The sequence below is a fragment of the Schistocerca nitens genome, chromosome 1 (genome assembly GCF_023898315.1).
Source record: "Schistocerca nitens isolate TAMUIC-IGC-003100 chromosome 1, iqSchNite1.1, whole genome shotgun sequence".
In the NCBI taxonomy this organism is placed as follows: Eukaryota; Metazoa; Arthropoda; class Insecta; order Orthoptera; family Acrididae; genus Schistocerca; species Schistocerca nitens.
The window spans coordinates 287,831,913-287,851,715 of NC_064614.1; the positions used below are offsets into that span (position 1 = coordinate 287,831,913).

General features: G+C 39.5%; 2 protein-coding genes across 5 annotated transcripts in view; one reads left to right on the plus strand and one right to left on the minus strand.

The window, feature by feature from the left end:
• LOC126248211 (spermine oxidase) overlaps positions 1-5,482 on the minus strand; it is a 68,937-nt gene extending 63,455 nt beyond the window's left edge. For all 3 annotated transcript variants that reach the window (XR_007545429.1, XM_049949033.1, XM_049949044.1), the window contains exons 1-3: positions 5,042-5,482; positions 4,727-4,896; positions 3,655-4,627 (exon numbers count right to left, since the gene is read on the minus strand). Coding sequence is in view for 2 of the 3 variants with exons in the window: in XM_049949033.1 (XP_049804990.1) it covers positions 3,655-4,627; positions 4,727-4,896; positions 5,042-5,246 (1,348 nt within the window). In the remaining variant the exon portion in view is untranslated. The remainder of the gene's footprint in view (positions 1-3,654; positions 4,628-4,726; positions 4,897-5,041) is intronic.
• The window catches only part of LOC126248196 (protein TAPT1 homolog), a 137,931-nt gene continuing 123,401 nt past the window's right edge, over positions 5,274-19,803 (plus strand). Inside the window, exons 1-2 of one of the 2 annotated variants that reach the window (XM_049948996.1) lie at positions 5,274-5,501; positions 17,997-18,160. In XM_049948996.1, the coding sequence (XP_049804953.1) occupies positions 5,321-5,501; positions 17,997-18,160 (345 nt within the window). In that variant the 5' untranslated portion in view covers positions 5,274-5,320. Of the gene's footprint in view, positions 5,502-5,606; positions 5,740-17,996; positions 18,161-19,803 lie in introns of those variants that run through there. The other variant, XM_049949005.1, reaches the window with a different exon arrangement.

A 19,803-nucleotide genomic window follows, 5' to 3' on the forward strand; every position in this document is an offset into this window, starting at 1 on the left:
TTGGAGAGCAGGGATGTAGATTTATATTCTAGACCACATTTATAATAAGATTCATCCAGCTTTGATATTAAAAGATTGCCAGTTAGCTATGCACTGATTCATATAATTTCACACAGAGAGAACTATAAGCTATGTTTGACTTTACCAGGCTCTTGGGCAGACATGGCTTGCTGTGCACTCCCGATAGAAGCAAGCTTCATTAGCTGCTCAGATGAGGTGAACTACTTTACAGCTGGTGCACTTTTACAAGTGCAGACTTACACACTCTTACCACCCATATCTCTAGGGGCCAATGCAATAACTTTTTACACTAAATTCTTTATGGTAGCGGTGGATGATTTTGAAAAGATGAAAGGCTGGTGGGCCTTTTTTGCTTTGTTAGAACAAATATACTTAAGTCACTTTAATTTCCTGAGTCTGCTTTTCTTACAAGTAGGCAGGGCAATCTAAAAGCCAGATGGCATAGCTCCCACCACAATTGACACAGTACTGCAGAAACAAAACAATGGAAATGCCAGGTAGGACTATCAACAATGTAGGAAAAAGACAGATTGCTACTTACTGTAAAGATGACACGTCAAGCTGCAGACAGGTGCAATTAAAGGATACTCACATGTAGCTTCATCAGTAAAAGTCACACACACACACACACACACACACACACACACACACACACACACACACACATACCTCATGCACACGACTGCCAAGTCCAGCATTTTGGGACAGAATGCAACATCATGTGGGACGCAAGCAGCTGGAGAGGGAGGGGAAGGGATAGTAGCGTACGGGTGGGGAGAGAGATGAACACTGTGTGGTGGATTGCGCAGGGACAGACTAGAAATGTTATGGAGATTGGATGGGCAACAGAACACCATTTTAGGAGGAGTGGGAAGTATCTCAGGTAGGATGTCCCTCATTTTGGGGCACAATGATAGGTAATCAAAGCCCAGTTGTTCCAGTCTGGGTTGGTAATGGGTGATGACGGGGACACTGCTTTGTGGCTGGTTCTTGCGGGGTGGTGGGAGGATTGGGGGTGTGAGGGGAAATGGCATGGGAGATCCATTTGCAGACTACGTCTGGCGGGGGGGGGGGGGGGTGATAAACGGCCACTGCCAAACTTTGACCAAGAGTAAAGTAGACCACACTGTGGCACACCATGCAGCTGAACATAATAAGCTTGATTTCAAAGGCTGCTTCACTACCCAAGCCATATGGATTCTTCCCTACACTACCAACTTTTCTGAACTATGCAGATGGGAGTTATTTTTACAGCACACTCTCTGCTTCTGTAATTATCCCAGCATCATCCTACAGCAACATACTGTCGCCATACCCTCCACCCAAGAGTTTCCACTCTCTCTGTCCAATCAACTCCACCCCATTCTCATCTCTCATCCTGTTTATTTGCAGCCCCCTGCAGATGCATCTGCCCATCTTTCCCACTCCTCTTCTTATTTGCTCCTTTTTTTCCCCCACCTCCCTGCTCCACAACCTCCTGACGCTGCACCTGTTGGCAGTCTAGTCCCTGCACACTCCAGCACACAGTGTTTGTCTCTCTCCCCACCAGTACACTACTGTCCCTTCCCCTTCTGGCTCAAGATGCTGGAGTTGTCAGTCGTGTGCACGTGAGGTGTGCTTGCTCTCTCTTTCTCTCCCTGTCTCTTTGTGTGTGTGTGTGTGTGTGTGTGTGTGTGTGTGTGTGTGTGTGTGTGTGTGTGTGTGTGTACGCGCGCGCGCGAACTTTTACTGACGACAAAGGCTGTGGCCGAAAGCTACATGTGAGTGTCTTTTTATTGTGCCTGTCTGCAACTTGACATGTCTTCTTTATGGAAAGTAGTAATCTGTCTTTTCCTACATTGTTGACAGCACAGCAGAAATTCATTTCAGGATCACTTTCATTCGTTTCTGTGGCACATCACTTCAAAGGCTGGTTTCAATGCTGTGCTTTACTCGGCACTGTCCTGCTGGAGGTGATACCTTGTTGGGTTCATCTTACCTTTGAGCCCACACACCATACCAGTTACAGGGGGACCTACAGTTTAATGTGGTATTGGAACCACAATGCAACTCAGCATTTTTCACACTGACAAACACTGCCAGTGGTGAATGATGAGATAAAGGCCAAACAAATAAAAAATGCTAAGACCTTTAGACATATAGTCTGGTACTTAACCTAATGCCTGAAAGTTCCATCTGAAACACTGTTATTAAAACACATTAAATGGACTGGTTTGTTGAAGCAGAGTTTTAAGTGAATAAAACTTATTTTAATGAACTTTGCATGAACAGATGTGTTGAATGAAGTATGAAAGATTAGGATTTAACATCCGATCAATGACTAATTCATTAGAGAGGGTGGCCAAGCTCAGACTGTGGTGCGATTGGAATGGAAATCAGCTGTGTCCTTTCAAAGAAACTATCTCAGCATTTGGTTAAGTGGTGTAGGGAAAGCACAGAAAATCTGAATGTGTATGGGGAGATGAGCTGCCACTCTGCAGAATGTGAATCCAGGGATTTACCAGTGTGCCACCTTGGTTGGAAAATGAGTTGAAAATCAAACAAACGTCCCTAGCTTTTGCTTTCGCAACTGAACTTTTTCATAAAATCATAATGGCAGTCAAGCCATGAGCCTTTTATTCTTCCTTTAAATTGCTCATTTGTAAACCCACAAGTACCAGTATGTTACAATTACTTTGCTAACTTGAGGGTGTTGTCCAACTGAGTACTGTTCGGACCTGATTACTCTAAGTCATTTTGAATCCTACACTGTAGTAGGATTCTGAGATGTTCAGCCAATGTCAGAGTTGCTGCTATCCCATAAAATGCTTTCTATATGTACAATGGTAACAAGTTTTATGGTGCTCTTTTTCCCACTAATGGAAAAAAAAGATGATCACGATTTAACAGCAGATCAATGACTAGGTCATTAGTGACACAGCACGATCTGGTAAGATGAAGATTGACTGAGAAGCATAAACCTTAGCACTCACCTTAGGCCTAACTGATAAGGAAAGCCACAGGAAACCTAAATCAGAATATTCAGACAGGGATTTAAACCATAGTTCTTGCTATTATAAGTCCACTTGAAGCACTTCATGGTTGACCACTTTGATGTGTTGTGCCACTTTCTACAGTGTATTTGTAGTCATTTTTCTGCATTTTATTGCCTTTATGTTTTTGGTGGTCAAATATGGCAATTTTAGCTGTCACTGAAGCCTGGTGAATCTGGTTTTCTTAAACCAGAATCCAATCAGTGCTAACCTGGAAGTGCTTGTCATTTGGTATGATCCAGGATGCATGTGTAGCTTACTGAATGCTGGAGATCTGGTGTGTATTACTCAACTCTTGCAACTGATTGCAAAGAGAGAGGTTAATAATTTATTTTTTGGATGCATCAATGTCAGAATTTGAGGGAAGAGGAAGAGAAAAAGAGAAAGAGACAGAATCACAAAACTGAATTCGAAACAAACAAAGAGAGAGAGATAGAGAGAATCACAAAACTGCACTCAAAACAAACAAACTACTATTTATATTTTTATAGGCCTATTAATGTTAAGAATAGAGGCCTAACAAATGACAATACTATACTAAAATAAAAAAAGCTGAATTGCGAGCGAAAACAAAGGCACATCAAAAAGATAATCAACTCACATGAGTCTTCATTTCCATTCTCTGCTGCATCACTTTTCCAAAGAAGCATAAGTTCTGATATGTCTGGGTTGAGAAATGGGCGATCATATTCCAGAAATATTTTGTCAACTGTGCCAAAAAGAAGCCTGTTGACTGATTCAGTCTTATATTGAGGCAATGGAGGGCAGAACATTGTAGATGCCCTATCTTTCAAAACTCCAAGTGGTAATGTGCATATAACATGATCAGCATAATAAGTGTCACCATCATCACACACAATTTCTACACTTGGAGGTAAAACACAAGAATCTGAATTTTCACTGTCATCCTGTTGACTACACTGTCCTGAAGCAGAATTCACTGTTGACTGTTGAACACCTGTGCCAGAACTTTCACCACTCTCAGCACTGCACTGAGATTTTGTGCTACTTTTTTTATCTGCTGCTTCACAGCTTCCTTCCCTGCTTGAATGTTCTACACATTTTGGGAAATCATCAGTGACAGTCCTATCAGAGTCATCAGAATCATTTCCTGGATCTCCATTTGCAAGAATGTCAATACCCGAGTCACCTCCAGGGCTTGTCATATTAGATAACTGCATTTCGTTACTGCAACTCCATCGCACTGTTGCCACAGGTTTACCTGTAACAATATTTTGGGGTGGTATGACTTTTGCTATGGGTTCCAGGATGCTGCTGTAACCAGAAGGTAGCACAATGTTTCCTCCTTGAAGTTCAGTGTAGCTGCCCAGTTCTAGCAGATCTATTTCATCCATGGAATGACAACCAGTAATACAAGTTTCGCGTTTTAACAAACAATCAAATATTAACTGACGTATCTGACGTTCTTCTGGATTTTGACAGTGGTCTAAGTACAATGCAGCTTCTAGATTAATGTGTTCTCCTACACTGTGAATACCAGCTGGAGGCAAATAGTGGCACAGGAAATATTCCTCACAACGTCGAAGAAAACATACGTAGGCCTCATAAATCTCCTGCAACACAAAATTACACATTAGTTAAATATTCAGTGGCAACTGTTCTCTGATCAAAGTGTCTAGTAACACAATGAAATTCAGAAACTTTCACTTTACCTGTAGTAACTGGAATGGTATAAGTTTACCATCTTCTGTAGCAGCTACAACTCTGTGCGGTTTAGGGACATGGACTATGTCTATAAGACCATTTGTCATGGCTAGTTCGTACATGGGATTCCCAAGTACTCCATGGATCCAGTTGGCCCCTAATTCCACCCTATGATGGTCTATAATGAAAAATCAGAATCAACTGCCCTCTGTAGCGTTAACAGACTACTCCAAATCTGAATACAGCATTTAGCAATGTGTTACTTTTCTTATCAGTTTCATTTATGCGCGTATTTACATTGTTGACAGGTTAAAGGAACTTACCGGTTGGAATAGAAACAATTCTGCCACCGATTCTTCTCCTAGCTTCCAGTATCTTGAAGTCAGTTACGCCATTTTTTACTAAATGATGTGCCGCTGACAATCCCGCCATACCTGCGCCGATTATTAGTATTTTACACCTGTTACTCCCCACTCTGTCTTTAGATGCCGCCATGTTTATAGTCAGCTGGGTTGGTGCACCTGTCATATTTTCAAATACTGCACTCTGCCGGTGGGCCAGTTTATTGTTTTGTCGGCTGACGTGATGTTATTGCATGTGCAATGCCTGAAAATAATAAAGCGTCGAACGTGTTGTTGGAGAGAAAAATTCGCTTTGAGCAAACCTCGAAAGTTCACTACGACAATGAAAACAAAGTGGAAGAACTGTTCTTCGAAAAGGATAAGAGGTATTACACGGGAAATGATCACTCCACCGGAGCGAAGGAGGGCGACAAGAGAAGAGGTTAGTGATGTATTTTAATTACTATGGTGTAACAATCAGATAAAAGTCACCGAGCGTCACGTTTTCCTAAATTCAAGTACTCTGTATCAAGCAACAGGAGATTAGATTCGAAGACGTGTCTAATTCTGAGTACATAATTGCTGTGTGCTGTATTGGAAGTTGCAGTTACAAAGTGATTAATGAAATTCTGGGATTGTGCAGTAGCCCTTTTTAAAGTTACTTTGTTAGTTGGCTCATGGTAATATACCACACATAAAGTGTGTACATAATGATTTTTGTTGTCGTTATTGGTAATTGTGGGTGCTGCAATGCGGTTTATAAAAACGATTGACATGTACCTTGTTTTATTTATTAGCTAATATCCAAGGTGTGCTTCATAAGCAGGAGATTGCTAAATCGAGTAATAGTAGCTATGCGAACGCAAACCCGTGCTTTTGTTTAGTAGCGGCTGGGACCATTGATTGAGAACACATACGTGTAGCATTAAGACAAATTAGTTACTACCATAACAACACGCGTCTTTTGAGAACTACACTTCTGGAGAGGGTGTTGATTATACTTGTTCACAACTATAATGTGTATTTTCATTGCTGCAGGTGTGGGTTTGTTGCAATGTCATAGGCCTACTTCATTTCCATGTAGGGCATATTCTTAATTCAGCACTCTGGAGGATTGCAGAAAGCAAGATAACTACACATTTGCCAGCTGAGGAAACAGTGTGCGGAGAATATTGACATGAAATCGGTTGTAAACACTAAAATTTGGTTTTTATTTCTGGGATATTAAAAGGGATTAAATTGAGGATGCACTTTGTTTTCAATTGTAAAGTTGGGAGTAGTTTGTTTTCTGTATCCATCCAACTCCATGTCTGACCAAAAGAACACAAACAGTTGTATTTAGTAAAACAGCCATTGTAATCATGGCAGAATATTCTGACTGGGGAGAAATCACATATCCCAAGGCCCAGTCTGTGGTTAACTATTGTTTGCCGTGTATGCAAACAATCTTCTATCTAATGTACAATAAGCAGAATTAGTTCTTTTTGTGGATCACACTAATATTCTAATCAGTCCAAGCGTACATATACAAGAGTCAACGGAAGCGTCCGATTCCATCCACAGGCTTTCTGCAAATGTTCTCACTCACAATTTCAAAGAGACTCGACATATACTTTTCTGCACTTCTAGAAGTACTACACCTGTGAGGTGTGTAATACATTTTGAGGAAATAATAAATGTGGTGGAAACTTCACAATGTGTTGATGTCCATATTGACAAGAATTTAAACTGGGGGGGGGGGGGGGGGAATTTTTTTGGTCTCCTGAAACAGCTTAGTTCAGCTGTACTTACATTTTGAAGCTTTGCAAATCTTGGGGTGAGACGAACCAGTAAGCTCGCATATTATGTATCTTTTCATTCAGTAATGTCATCATCATCATCATCATCGTTTACTCTCTATCCAACATCTGGTCAGGTTGGGGTATCAATGGTACTTCGCCACTTTACTCGGTCTTTCCACCATTCTTCTTGTCATATGAAATAATATTCTCGGATAACTCGTCTTTAAGAAAGAAAGTATTCATTGCTCACAAACATGCTGTAAAAATGTGTGTTGTTCACTCACAATCATCTTGTAGATATCTGTTTAAAGAGTTAGGCATTTTGACCAGTGATTTGCAGTATATTTATTCCGTCATGAAGTTTGTTCTAAATAATCCACTGCAGTCAAAAGGAACAGTGAGGTACATAATTACAGTACCAGAAGGGAAATAAATGACACTAATTACTCCACATAAAGGTTTCTTTAGCACAGAAAGGGTTGCTAAATGTTGCAAGTAAAAATTTTGATCATTTAAATGTGTGGCAGACAGCAAAGTAAAATTTGAAAAGAAACTGAAAAAGTTCCGCAAATCTCCTTGTATTATTGTGATGTGTAAAAGGTGGTCATTAGGAATTACTAACACATATCTGTATATATAAAATAAAAAATCCTGTGAATAGTCGTCATGTAGCCATATTTACAAATTAATTTGTGGTGGGAATGTAAAATGACCCATTTTACATCATTATGATTTATTGTACAAATGGTCTGTGGAACATGGAACTGACCATTTGACTTATCAATAAGGGGTTGAAAATTGTGGGTTTGGCTTCCCGAAAGAGAGACCACTTCAAACATATCATAGAGACAATCTACAACATACAGTAGTTTCTATAGCATGTAGAAATTTAGTCAACATGAAAGCACATATATAATGACTGGATCCAGGATCAATAGTGTTCTGCTTGACTCAGTCGCATCATTTAATTATCTGGGTTTAACATTGCAGAGTGATATTAAATTGAACAATCATGTGAGGATTGTGGTAAGGAAGGCAATTGGTCAACTTCAGTTTGTTGAGAGAGTTTTAGGAAAGTGTGGTTAATCTGTAAGGAAGACCACATATGAGACACTAGTGCGACCTTTTCTTGATTACTGCTTGAGTATTTTGGATCCACACCAGGTCGGATTAAAGAAAAACATTGAAGCAATTCAGATTTGTTATCAGTAGGTTCGAACAACAAGCAGGTGCTACAGAGATGGGAAATATGGAAGCGTCCGATCCCACCCGTCTGCTTTGACCCATGACGTCACAAATATGGCGGAAACAAAAACAAACACACACACTTTCCACAAGAAGCCTAATGACACTAATGGGACAAGCGCGGGAAATGGGGTGTTTTGGGTGGGGGGCAAACTAAATATAAACAAATTTAGACGCCTTGCGTAGCTACAACGTGTAAGTGAAGACAGCCATGCATGAATACCCATAGAAGATAAAGATGCTTCAGTAGCTGATTAGTGTTTTTTGTCTTTAAAAAAAAAAAACTCACGGGATAGAACGAACAGATCAGAAAGATAAATATAATAAACTAAAACAGAAATTGGAGCAAACAGATAATTAAAATAAGTAATAAGTGTTTTTAAATTAAAAAAAAAAAAATCTCACGAGATAGAACGAACAGATCAGAAAAGTAAATAAAATAAGATAAAACAGAACTGGAAACAGCCACACTCAAACCAAACCCCACGCCATCATGACGTCACACACGACAACAGCCTTACATCACGGGTCAAAGCCGACGCGTGGGATCGGACGCTTCTGTCGACCCCAGAGATGCTTTGGGAACACAAATGTAAATATGTGGAGGGAAGGCGACATTTTTTTTTAGGAATACTATTGAGAAAATTTAGAAAACCGGCATTTGAAACTGACTCCAGAACAATTCTACTGCCACCAATGTAAATTTCACATAAGGCCCACAAAGATAAGATATGAGAAATTAGGGCTCATATGGAGGCATATAGACAGTCATTTTTCCCTCACTCAGTCTGCTAGTGGAAAAGGAGTCATAGAGGGTACCCTCTGCCACACACTGTACAATGACTTGGGGAGTATGTATTGAGATGTATATGTAATAAACTGTATACCAAAGGAAATTATTTTGTTTGGTGTGGCAGTGTCTTTGGAAAATTAGTAGTCGGCGACACTCAATTATTACAGTGGCGTGGTAAGTTAGTAGAAAAATACTGTCACTTAATATTTATTCAGCTACAGCATTTTTTTTTTTTAAACTGGTATAGATTATACAAGCCAAGAGTCCAGATATGATTTAGAGAATAATTTAGTTGGTAGCATTTTGTTAATATAAGCAGTATTTGAGGGTTGTGTATACTTTTGATACTTGACGATGAACACTAGTGGCCTGCATGCCACTCGCCGAACATCACACCACATGTTTAACAAACCTGAAAGTAGTTATCAACCGTCACCATAAGTTGCAGATATTAAAATGCTTTTAAAGAGGTTGTGCGTGCTGAAGATGACTCATATTGTCCTTCCATAGACAGTTTTTGTGTTACTGATTGGTGTGTCACATTGAGAGGTACAGCAATTAGTCAAATGGTAGTAATGAGGCTATCATTAATGCTCTCAGTTTCCTTAGTTACATCACTGCCCTCACTCAAATGACTTTTGAACAATGCACAGTAAAGTTTGATAAACCCTCTCAATCTGAAATTCTGCATCTTTGATAGCATTGCCAGTGGTCTTCAATATATGCTGCAGAATCTAAATTTAGCATTTCTGCACACTCCCTACTCACTCACACAAGTAGCAGCCTATGTCTTTATTGAGATACATTGGTGTAAAAAAATTTAAAACTATCTTCAATCCAGAGATTTATTTGAATACCACTCTGCTATGTATTTTCCTAATAGAGGTAGTATGCCCTTGTCTTCTTCTGGCTTTTGGACAGAATTTTGTGGGGGACCCACAAATTACCATGGGCTCTAAACCATGGTCATTAATGAATTGATCTAGCAAAAGTGAATGTCAGTGGTGATAGAAGAAGAATACATCAAAGAATGCCAGTTCTTTATGCAAAAGCTTCCAGGCTTCCTTCTGTAGGGAACTTTACATGAATTAGTGCAGTAGGCTGTGCGTGAGATAAATACAGAGAATGATTTCCCATTGCTTGAGAACTTGGATACAATAAGGAAGTTTCCAACTGCAGGCTGTGTGGAATTCAAAAGTGTGTTCAGGTTTCTGCAGTAGGCTGAGGAATACATTGCAGCAAAGAATAATGCTTTTGAGGAAATTTGAATGACATTTCAGTTTCATGTAGACAGTTTAAGCAAACTACTTGAATGCTTGTTAGATCATAAGAATACCATTTAGCAGATTCATGAAGTAAAATGTTTTCATCAACATGAAGAAAGTTGAATGTTCTTGGAAGTCCTTGCAGTTGGTAGGAAACTGTGTTTCGCCACAGAACATCTATGCTGAAAGAGAAACTACTTGAAAATTTTACAGCTCCCAAGAAAAGAGGTTAGCTTACTTGTGACCTGATGGTAGATAGATTGATGGTTATTTGGAAGAGTATAGTGGGAATAGTGGGCTAGTTTTTAACAGAAGGGGAGTGTTGATACTGGATTTTTACATGGCACATCCCCATCTAAAAAGTCAAGAATCAAGGCTAACAAAGGCTAGCACACACACACAATTACATTGTGCCTCTTGTCTCCATTGTTCTGGCAGCACAGTCATGTTCGGTGAGGGGATGTGTTGGATGGAGTGGGTGAAAGGAACAGGGAAGTGGAGAGGGTTTAGGGATGGATAGAGGAGAGGGATGTGTGGATGAGAGGGGAAAGGTTGACAGCTGGAAACGAATTGTATAGGGATATGTTACTAGTGAGCCCATCGTGCTGCAGTCAGGAGAAACTGAATGTGACACACAGTGAAATGGTTGAGAGGTTTGAGGGCAAAGGTGATGGGGATAAACTAAAAAAGAGGGAGACTGCAGAAAGAAAAGTGAAAGTGTAGGTTTATAAAATGAGAGGCATGTGAACATGTGTGTTTGTTGTGCATTGTACAGTGGAGATGAGACATCTGTGTGATAAGTTTCTTTCTATTTTTTCTCTCTCCTGGGATCAACACCATCACCAGTATACATGCTGATAAAAGCAGATTACAGGCATCCCCCATGTTGCTGATTGAATGTGGGCTGTTGGTGAGTAGCCCAGCTACATTTTTGTTGCGCAGAGATATCTACCGAGATGTGTACTAACAGCTGCATATTATGCATATCTGAACGGGACACTGTTATCTACCTTGCTGGGCTTGAATATTTTCTAAAGCAGATAACCACACATCTTGCTGAAGCCTTTTGAAAGATATTTGAATTCTTACACTAACTTCCCAAAACATGTTCTCCTAAATGGTTTTTGTTGCTGACAATAAAAAAGTTCCAGCGAAGCTACAGAATTGCAATACTTGACATAAAGATAATTTTCATGTAAACTTTTCCTCCTACCTTAGGTTTCAGAGTAGAGATTATCTGGGCAAGATTCAGTTTAAATTGTTGACCATAAATTTATAATTAGTTCCTTCAAATGATCATTAATCTCAGCACCAGGCATAACTAAAAATTTTTGAGAAGAACTCAGCTCTCTGTACATATGTCTGCCAATCACGCTGTCATCAGAAGAGTCTTCAGTCATCAATCAATCAACTGGTATAACAACAGTTTTGTAAGAGGTGGGTGTGACATGCCAATCTGTGAAACTTTACTAAATGCTTTCCCTGCAAACTACCTAGAACAGGGAGTATGGAAGCTCACTCTAGATGGCGTGGCTTCAGGGGACACAGTGAAATGCAAACTCTGTAAAATTTGTATATACACATTGGAGTAATTAGTTTATTTCTATTTATAGTTTCCATTGCAACTGTTATTCAAAAGTTTTATGTGCGTTCTTGATATAAAAAATATAATGATATTTTGTCACCTCGTTGCTAATATTTGCAGTAATAAATTGGGGATCCACTTCTTTTGCTAGGAAAGTGACAGTTTCACTGTCACATGCAATATTTCCATACTGGTACGTTTTCCATTTAACAAGCAAATTTAAATTGCCACAGAAAAACTGAAATAATGATTGGAGTGAGTCTTGTGTACTTACTATCACACTGAGGTCACCAGTTATGGGTTCTAGTAAAAATAATTATCTATTTTGTACCACACAAATGAAGGTACCAAGGGTGCACATATAACTTTTTATTAACAGTTGCAGTCGACATTGATTGTTGACTTTCTGTATGTTAGGATAATTGGCTAAGCACTTGGCAGAATTTTACCAAGTAGAACAGATTTTTTTTTGAGGGTGGGGGAGGGGAGGAGTGGGGAGCTGCATGGTATACTGTCTTTCAAAGTTATTTCTGAAGAAACCCAATTTTGTTATTGTTTATATTCCAAAGCTGTGATAAATTGTAGAAATAACATCATGTAACTCCTTAGGCTGCTGTTTAATTTATTCTTTATTGTGTGATTGGATTTGGTTAAGGACCATTATGCAGAACCTACTGCCTAAAATATAATATTTACAGTAATTTACTCTTGTAAAAAATCTATATGTGTTGCTTCTATTTTCACTTCAATTTTCAGACATCCATTCCACCTTAAATGTTTCTGTACCCATGATGTGAGAAATGTTTCTGTATCCATGGTGTGTGTCCATCAGTCAGTGGTTCCTTGGTTCTGAGTGAGGTGTAAGGACTGAACCTGTGACTTCAAAGGTTCTGTGGCAAACTAGACTGCGACTTCCTGGACTTGAGCCAAAGACTTGAGAACAGTAGGGTCTCCCTAAATGTGTCAGGGGTGCACTGCACATCAGAGGCTACCACCCAGGTAACTGACTGTGTATGGGGTGAACACTAGTTTTTTTATTACTTTTTTATTTTATTAAATGACTCTCCATCCAGCCCAGATAATGACAGCTGTAGGAAACCCAGAAATATCAGTGTAAGATCAAAAGAAAAGCCCCCCACAAGTGAGAGTATTAAAATCCTAGTGGTTAATTGCTGAAGTATTCGCAACGAAGTGCCAGGGTTTGAAATCCTCCTGAAAAGCAGTGAATCTCACATAGTTAGTACTAGATACAGAAAGCTAATTGAAACCTGAAATTGATAGCAGTGAGGTTATTGGGGAAATTTTAAGTGTATATTGGAAGGATAGGCTAATGGGAAATGGAGGTGACATATTTGTCACAGAAGATAAGAAACTCAGGTTCAGCGAGACAGAAATTGGGCTGCTTGTGAGATTGTTTGGGCAAGACTCAGTGTCAGGGGTGGGCATAAAATGGTAATACAATCCTTGTAACATCCACCAGACTCAGATTCATCAGCTGCCACGACCGAAAACTTCAGAGAAAACCTCAGTTCTCGTGTACGCAAGTTCCCCAATCATATTGTAATCATTGGTAGAGACTTCCAACAATCAGTTGGAAAAATTGCAGTTTTGTTGCTGGTGGGTGTGATAAGACAGCCTGAGAAATGTTACTAAATGCCTTCTGTGAAAACTACCTAGAACAGATAGTTCAGAACCCCACTCATAATGGAAATATATTGGATTTAGTGGCAACAGATAGATCTGATCTCTTTGAGGGTGTCCACATTGAAAGTGGACTCAGTGACTATTACGTGCTTGTGGCAATAATGATTATCAGTGTACAACGAACAGCCAAAACAAGCAGAAACTTATATATATTTAGTAAACTAGATTAAAAGTCAGTAATGTCATATCTCAGTGGGGAAATTGAAACTTTCAGCACAAGACAGGAGCATGTAGAGGAACTATGGCTCAAGTTTAAATGAATTGTTGAACCTGCACTGTATAGATATGTACCCAATGGGACAGTTCATAATGGGAGAGACTCCTAAAGAAACAGCATAGGACTGCAGATAGAGAGATGCTTAGTGATACACGTTTGGCTGTCAAGAGAGCAATGTGTGTAGCCTCCAGTGACTACCATAGCTGAATATTATCAAATGGTACTTCAAGAAACCCAAAGAAATGCTGGTTGTATGTAAAGGCTGTTAGTGGCACCAAAGTTAGTATCTAGTCTCTAGCAAATAAGACAGGAAGAGGTTAGCAAAGCAAAAGCTGAAATGCTTAAATCTGTTTTCTGATGATCCTTTACAAAGGAAAACTCAAGAGAACTGCCCCAATTTAATCCCTGCACCACTGAAAACATGAGTTAAATAAGTATCAGTGTGGGTGGAGTTGAGAAACATCTGAAATTGTTAAAATTGAGCAAAGCTCCAATGCTTGATGGAATCCCTATCAGATTCCATACTGAATTTGCGTCTGAGTTAGCTCTTCTGCTTCTATAATCTTTCATGGATCCCTAGAACAAAAAACTGTTCCCAGTAGTTGGAAGAAAGACAGATTGCACTCGTCTACAAGAAGGAAAGTAGAAGTGATCTACAAAACTACCATCCAGTATCCTTGACATCAATTTGTCAGATTGGCAATTTGCCTTAAATGTTCAGAAATGTAAAATTGTGCACAAAAATAAAAAAAAAATTGTATCCTATGCCAGTATATCACTGAGTAACATTTAGAATTGGTCAACTCATACAAATACCTGGATGTATCACTTTGGAGGGATATAAAATGGAATGATCACATAGACGCAGTAAGGGTAAAGCAAGTGGTAGACATTGATTTAGTGGTAGAATACTGGGGAAGTGCTGTCAATCTACAAAGGAGATTGCTTGCATGCCACTTGTGCAACCATTTATAGAATATTGCTAAATTGTGCGGGACTTGTACTAAATGGGAGTAAGAGGGGACAAATACAGAGAAGGGCAGCACATATGGTCATAAGTTTGTTTGACCAGTGGGAGAGCATTACAGTAATTCTGAAGAAACTGAACTGGCCAACTCTTGAATATAGATATAAAATATCCCAAGAAAGTCTATGGACGGAGTTTCAAGAACTGGCTTTAAATTATGACTCTAAGAATATACTACAACCCTCTTACATGGTGCTCACATAGGGATCTTGAGAACAAGATTAGTATAATTACAGCATGCACAGAAGCATTTGAACAGTCATTCTTCCCCTGTTCCATATGTGAATGGAACAGGAAGAAAAATTCTTAATGCAAGGATGAGTTATATAGATATTAGTATCACTTGTATAGAGAAAAATATGAAGTCGTTAAAACTGAACAAAGCTCTAGGGCTTGTGGAATCCCTGTCAGATTCCGTACAGAATTTGCGGATTAGTTAGCCACACTTTTTAACCACATTATACATAGATCTCTGGAACTAAAAACTGTGCCCAGTAGTGGGGATAAAGCACTGACTGCATCCATCTACAAGCAGTGAAGCAGAGGTGATGCATAAAACTATTGTCTGATACCCTTGCCATCAGTTAGTTGTAAACTTTTAGAACATTCTTAGCCCACATGTAATGATTTGCAGGATGACCCAGGAGGAATGGTTAATATTCGAGAATGGTCATTCAAAGCAAAAATATGTATAAACGCGGGCACTAGGCGCTAAAATGCATTCCTTAAGAGCTATGAGAACCTGTTCATCTCCGCTGCTGTGAAACACATCTCTTCTACTAAACAAGTGCTCATAGCTCTTAAGGCGTGCATTTAGAGCTCTTGTTTATTAGACTTTCTTGCTTTGAATGAGCATTCCAGTCATATCACTGAATATTGACCATATAGGTGGAACAGAATGTTCTCCTCCATGCCAACCAGCATGCATTCTGAAAACATTGATCAAGTGAAACCTAACTCTCACTTTTCTCACAGGACACCCTGAATGCCATGGATCAAGACAGCCAAGTAGATGTAGTTTTTCTTGGCTTCCAAAAAGTTTTTGACTTAGTACTACACTTACTCTTATTATCAAATGTATGACTGTATGGGGTCTAGCAAAAATATAACTGGATTGAGGATTTCCTGGTAGGAAGGACACATGTTACCTTGGATGGAGAGTCATTCACAGATGCGGAAGTAATTTTACACACGTTCTGGGGGAGTGCTTCTGCTGTTCATGTTGTGTATTAATGGCCTGGTAGGCAGTGTTAATAGTAACGCCAAACTTTTTGCAGACGATACTGATATCTATAATGAAGTACTAAAAAAAAAAAAAAAAACTAACTCTGCACAATTATTCAGAAACGTCTTCAGAAGATTTTGAAGTTATCCAAAGATTGGCAATTCGCTATAAAAAATAAAACACACACACACACACACACACAAACAAACAAAGGGATTGGACATTGAATGAATAACAGGAGCCACAGCAAGTATAGCAGCAGGCTTATTTGACACTTGGCAGAGTGTCATGGGAATTGTGAGAAATCTGAACTGGCAAATGCTTGAATATAGACATAAATTTTTCTTTGAGAGCCTACTTATAAAATTTCAAGAACTAGCATTAAATGAGGAATATAGGAACATACTCCACCTCCCATAGGGACCACAAAAACAAGATAAAACTAATTACAGGCCACACAGCGACATTTCAGTTGTCATTTGTCCCATGGAACAAAATTATTCATATGGCATGGGAAGAGGCCACAATAAGTGGTACAACGAGAAGTGCCCTGTGTTGTGCACTTCACTGTATTTTGCAGAGTAAAGATATACAATGGTGGTTGAAAAGTTCTTGGAACAGAATAGAAAAAAGTGCTTACATCACTGAAACTTTTTTTATTTTTCAATGTAGTCTCTGTGTAGATTAATGCTCTTGGGCCAATGATGTTCCAGTGCCTTGATCCCATATCGAAAATGTGTTTCCTAAGGACTGCAAAATAGTTGTCAGCTCCGGCTATCAAGTCTTCGTTTGAAGTGAATCTTCGTCCATCAAGAAAAATTTTCAGTTCTGGGAAGAGATGGAACTCTAATGGAGCCATGTCAGGTGAATAAGGCAGGTGTGGCAACAATTCGTACTTGGTTTATGTAATTTTGCCAAGGCAATGGCACTTGTGTGTGGGCACGCACTGTCTTGTTGCGGCACGGATCTTGCAGATAATTTTGTCATTTCTAATTCTTCAATTAAAATGTGAAATACCCTTACGGATGACATCTGGCAAGTGTGACCAGTTTCACGCACTTTTAATCAGTGATCCTCCATGACCATTTTGTGCACTTTTGCAATGATTTCTGGAGTAGTGACACATCTTGGTCGACCACTGCGCAGAGCAGCATCTAAGCTCTCCCGACCAAATTTAAATTCATTTGTCCACTTGGCAACAGTTGAATATGAAGGAGCAGAGCCCCCAGTGTATTCTGGAAATGAGCATGAATGTCCTTTCCTTTCATACCTTTCTTTATGAAGTACTTAATCACTGCTTGATTCTTGATTTTTTTTTTTCCCCCCCACAAATCACTTCGCGGGAGTAACAACAGGGCCACGTCACTGCCACAACTCTTTCAAGAGCACTGATGTGGCATGTGTTTACAGGCAATATTCAAAAGAATATTACATGAGCAACTTGTTGCGCTAGCACTGACCTCTCGTGGTGATTATGAGAACTTTTCAAACCACCCTCGTAGATATAATCTCTAAAAGCCTCGGTTAAATCACAGTTCTGTAACTGTAGGAATTTTTTTATTGTCATGTACCTAACTTGCAGTATGAAATCCATTTCATCTAGGTGTATTCACCTTAGTGTTGCAATTTTATCAAATGAAAGTGTATTTTCCATCAAATTTATGCACATGTACTGCTGGAGCTGTATATATTCAGAGAAACCAAAGTTAATTTGAACCTTGATTCATGTGTGCATTTCTTATGCACTTGACTTGTTCCACATCATAACGGTTACTGTGAGATTGATCAGTGGAACACCTGACTAACAAACTAAATAACAAGAAACACTTTTACTGTAACAGCAATAACAGCATGATACAATGCAGAATATGAAAGTTACATGTAAGCTGCTGGAGCTGTACATCTTCAGAGAAACCAAAGTTAATTGTTATTTCATTGTTGTTTTTTTGCATTGGTAAATTTTATCTTAGAGTTGTATTATTTTAATGGTCAATTTATCTGAGTACACTACTGATTGGTAATAATTTTTCCTCAGCTGGCACAGCAGCTACAGACACCTTTGTATTGTAGTAACTTTTTATTTTGATGGATACAGGAGCTGAGACAGTGTCACTACTACATTTCTTGAGGGTGGAGCTCACTAGAGGCTACTTGTTGGAGAATGATGAAGAAAGGTACTCTGCGCGGAGGGAGAAAATTTATTCATTTATGAAAATCCCACGTGAAGTTGAGAAATTCATGGCCTATGGATTTTTCCAGGCAAGTATGTTGTAAATTCTGGTACAACATTATTTTCTCCAAGTTGTTTTACTTCAAAAACAAAACTGAGTCATTATAACCGTATGTTACCAAACATTTATATGAAATTACAATGAAATCCAGACACTTAGCTGCTTACAGGCGTTGATGTGTGCCCCAATCAGGACTCGAACCCGGGATCTCTTGCTTACTTGGCAGCCGCTCTCTCCGACTGAGCCACCAAGGACACAGAGGATAGTGTGACTGCAGGGGCTTATCCCTGGCATGCTTCCTGTGAGATTCACACTTCCAACTTTCTGTCCACACACTACATTTGTAGTGCCCCTGCCCACTATACTCATTACTCGCAGCAGTCAATCTACCTATTCCCGTAAGACTTCGGGCAATGTGAGTGCATCTGCACTGAAGAAGATTATTGGCCGGAAAGCCACATCTAGAGAGAGAGAGAGAGAGAGAGAGAGAGAGAGAGAGAGAGAGAATACTCTGGTTTCTGTAAGTGACAAAATGACGCCTAAAATAAAGATCCCTCTAGATTTTATGTCTTGAGTATGATAAGATGACCAAACACTAGAACACATGACATCTCAGATAAAACATCTTTATGAAAACAAAATTCCTACTAAAATTTTTTGTTCCAACCAAACAGTTATGAATCTTCTTCCAAAGAAAGTAGTGCAGAATTTAGAAGTTGCTCCCCAAGTCTATTCAGTGTATTGGTTGTCTTCTTTCGTAAGTGATGAGACCTTATTCCTGTTTTGGCCATCCTATTCATGAATCAAGGCAGCTCAGGAATCTGTTATAAGGACGTCCCAGACTCCAAAAATTTGAATCCAATTGACATTTTGTGATGCCTTTGTTTGTTTGCTGTAGGTGCTGATGTGTTTTGTGCCAATTGGCTGCATGATCTTTATCTTATGACTGCACTGTTTTGAGAAAGACTGAAAAATCCTATGCAGAGGATCCCTTATTTGTTACTGAATTTTCTTGTTCTTGCTACGTACACTGTTTGAATACATCATCAATAACTTAAGTGGACAAAATATTGGTCACTCCCCATACAAGAGCACACTCATCACTTTGTTGTACTCAATGTGGTGTAAAACTGGGACCAAGCAGTCATGTGACCATCCACTGCTGACGCAAGTCATGGCAGTGAAATGATGTGTATGTACCAAATTAGTAATGAGGGTCAGTGTGACAGAATAGCAGAAAGAAGATATTGTACAGGGTAATTCAAAAAATTGCTGACAAACTGACATGGAACATCCGGCATGCAACAAGGATCAGTAATCACACAGGAACCGGTAGTGGCAAACACCATGAGCAGACGCTACAGTCACGAGTGGACTGGCATCATCAGAGACTGTTTAATTGGGCTGTACATTCTCTAGGACTGACTTGATGGTCATATATATATCTCATATTCCTGTGAGAAGTTCTGCAGAACCTGCTGAATGATGTTTCCGTGCCTATTCATCACCGCATTTGATTTCAGTATAATGGAGCCTCTGTACATCTCAGCAGACAATTGGGGGCACATGTGCAGGCAACCTTTCCCAGCTGCTGAATTGTTCATGGTGGGCCAGTCGCACGGCCACCACGATCACCCAATCTGCCACCAACTGATTTTTTGTCTCTGGGGG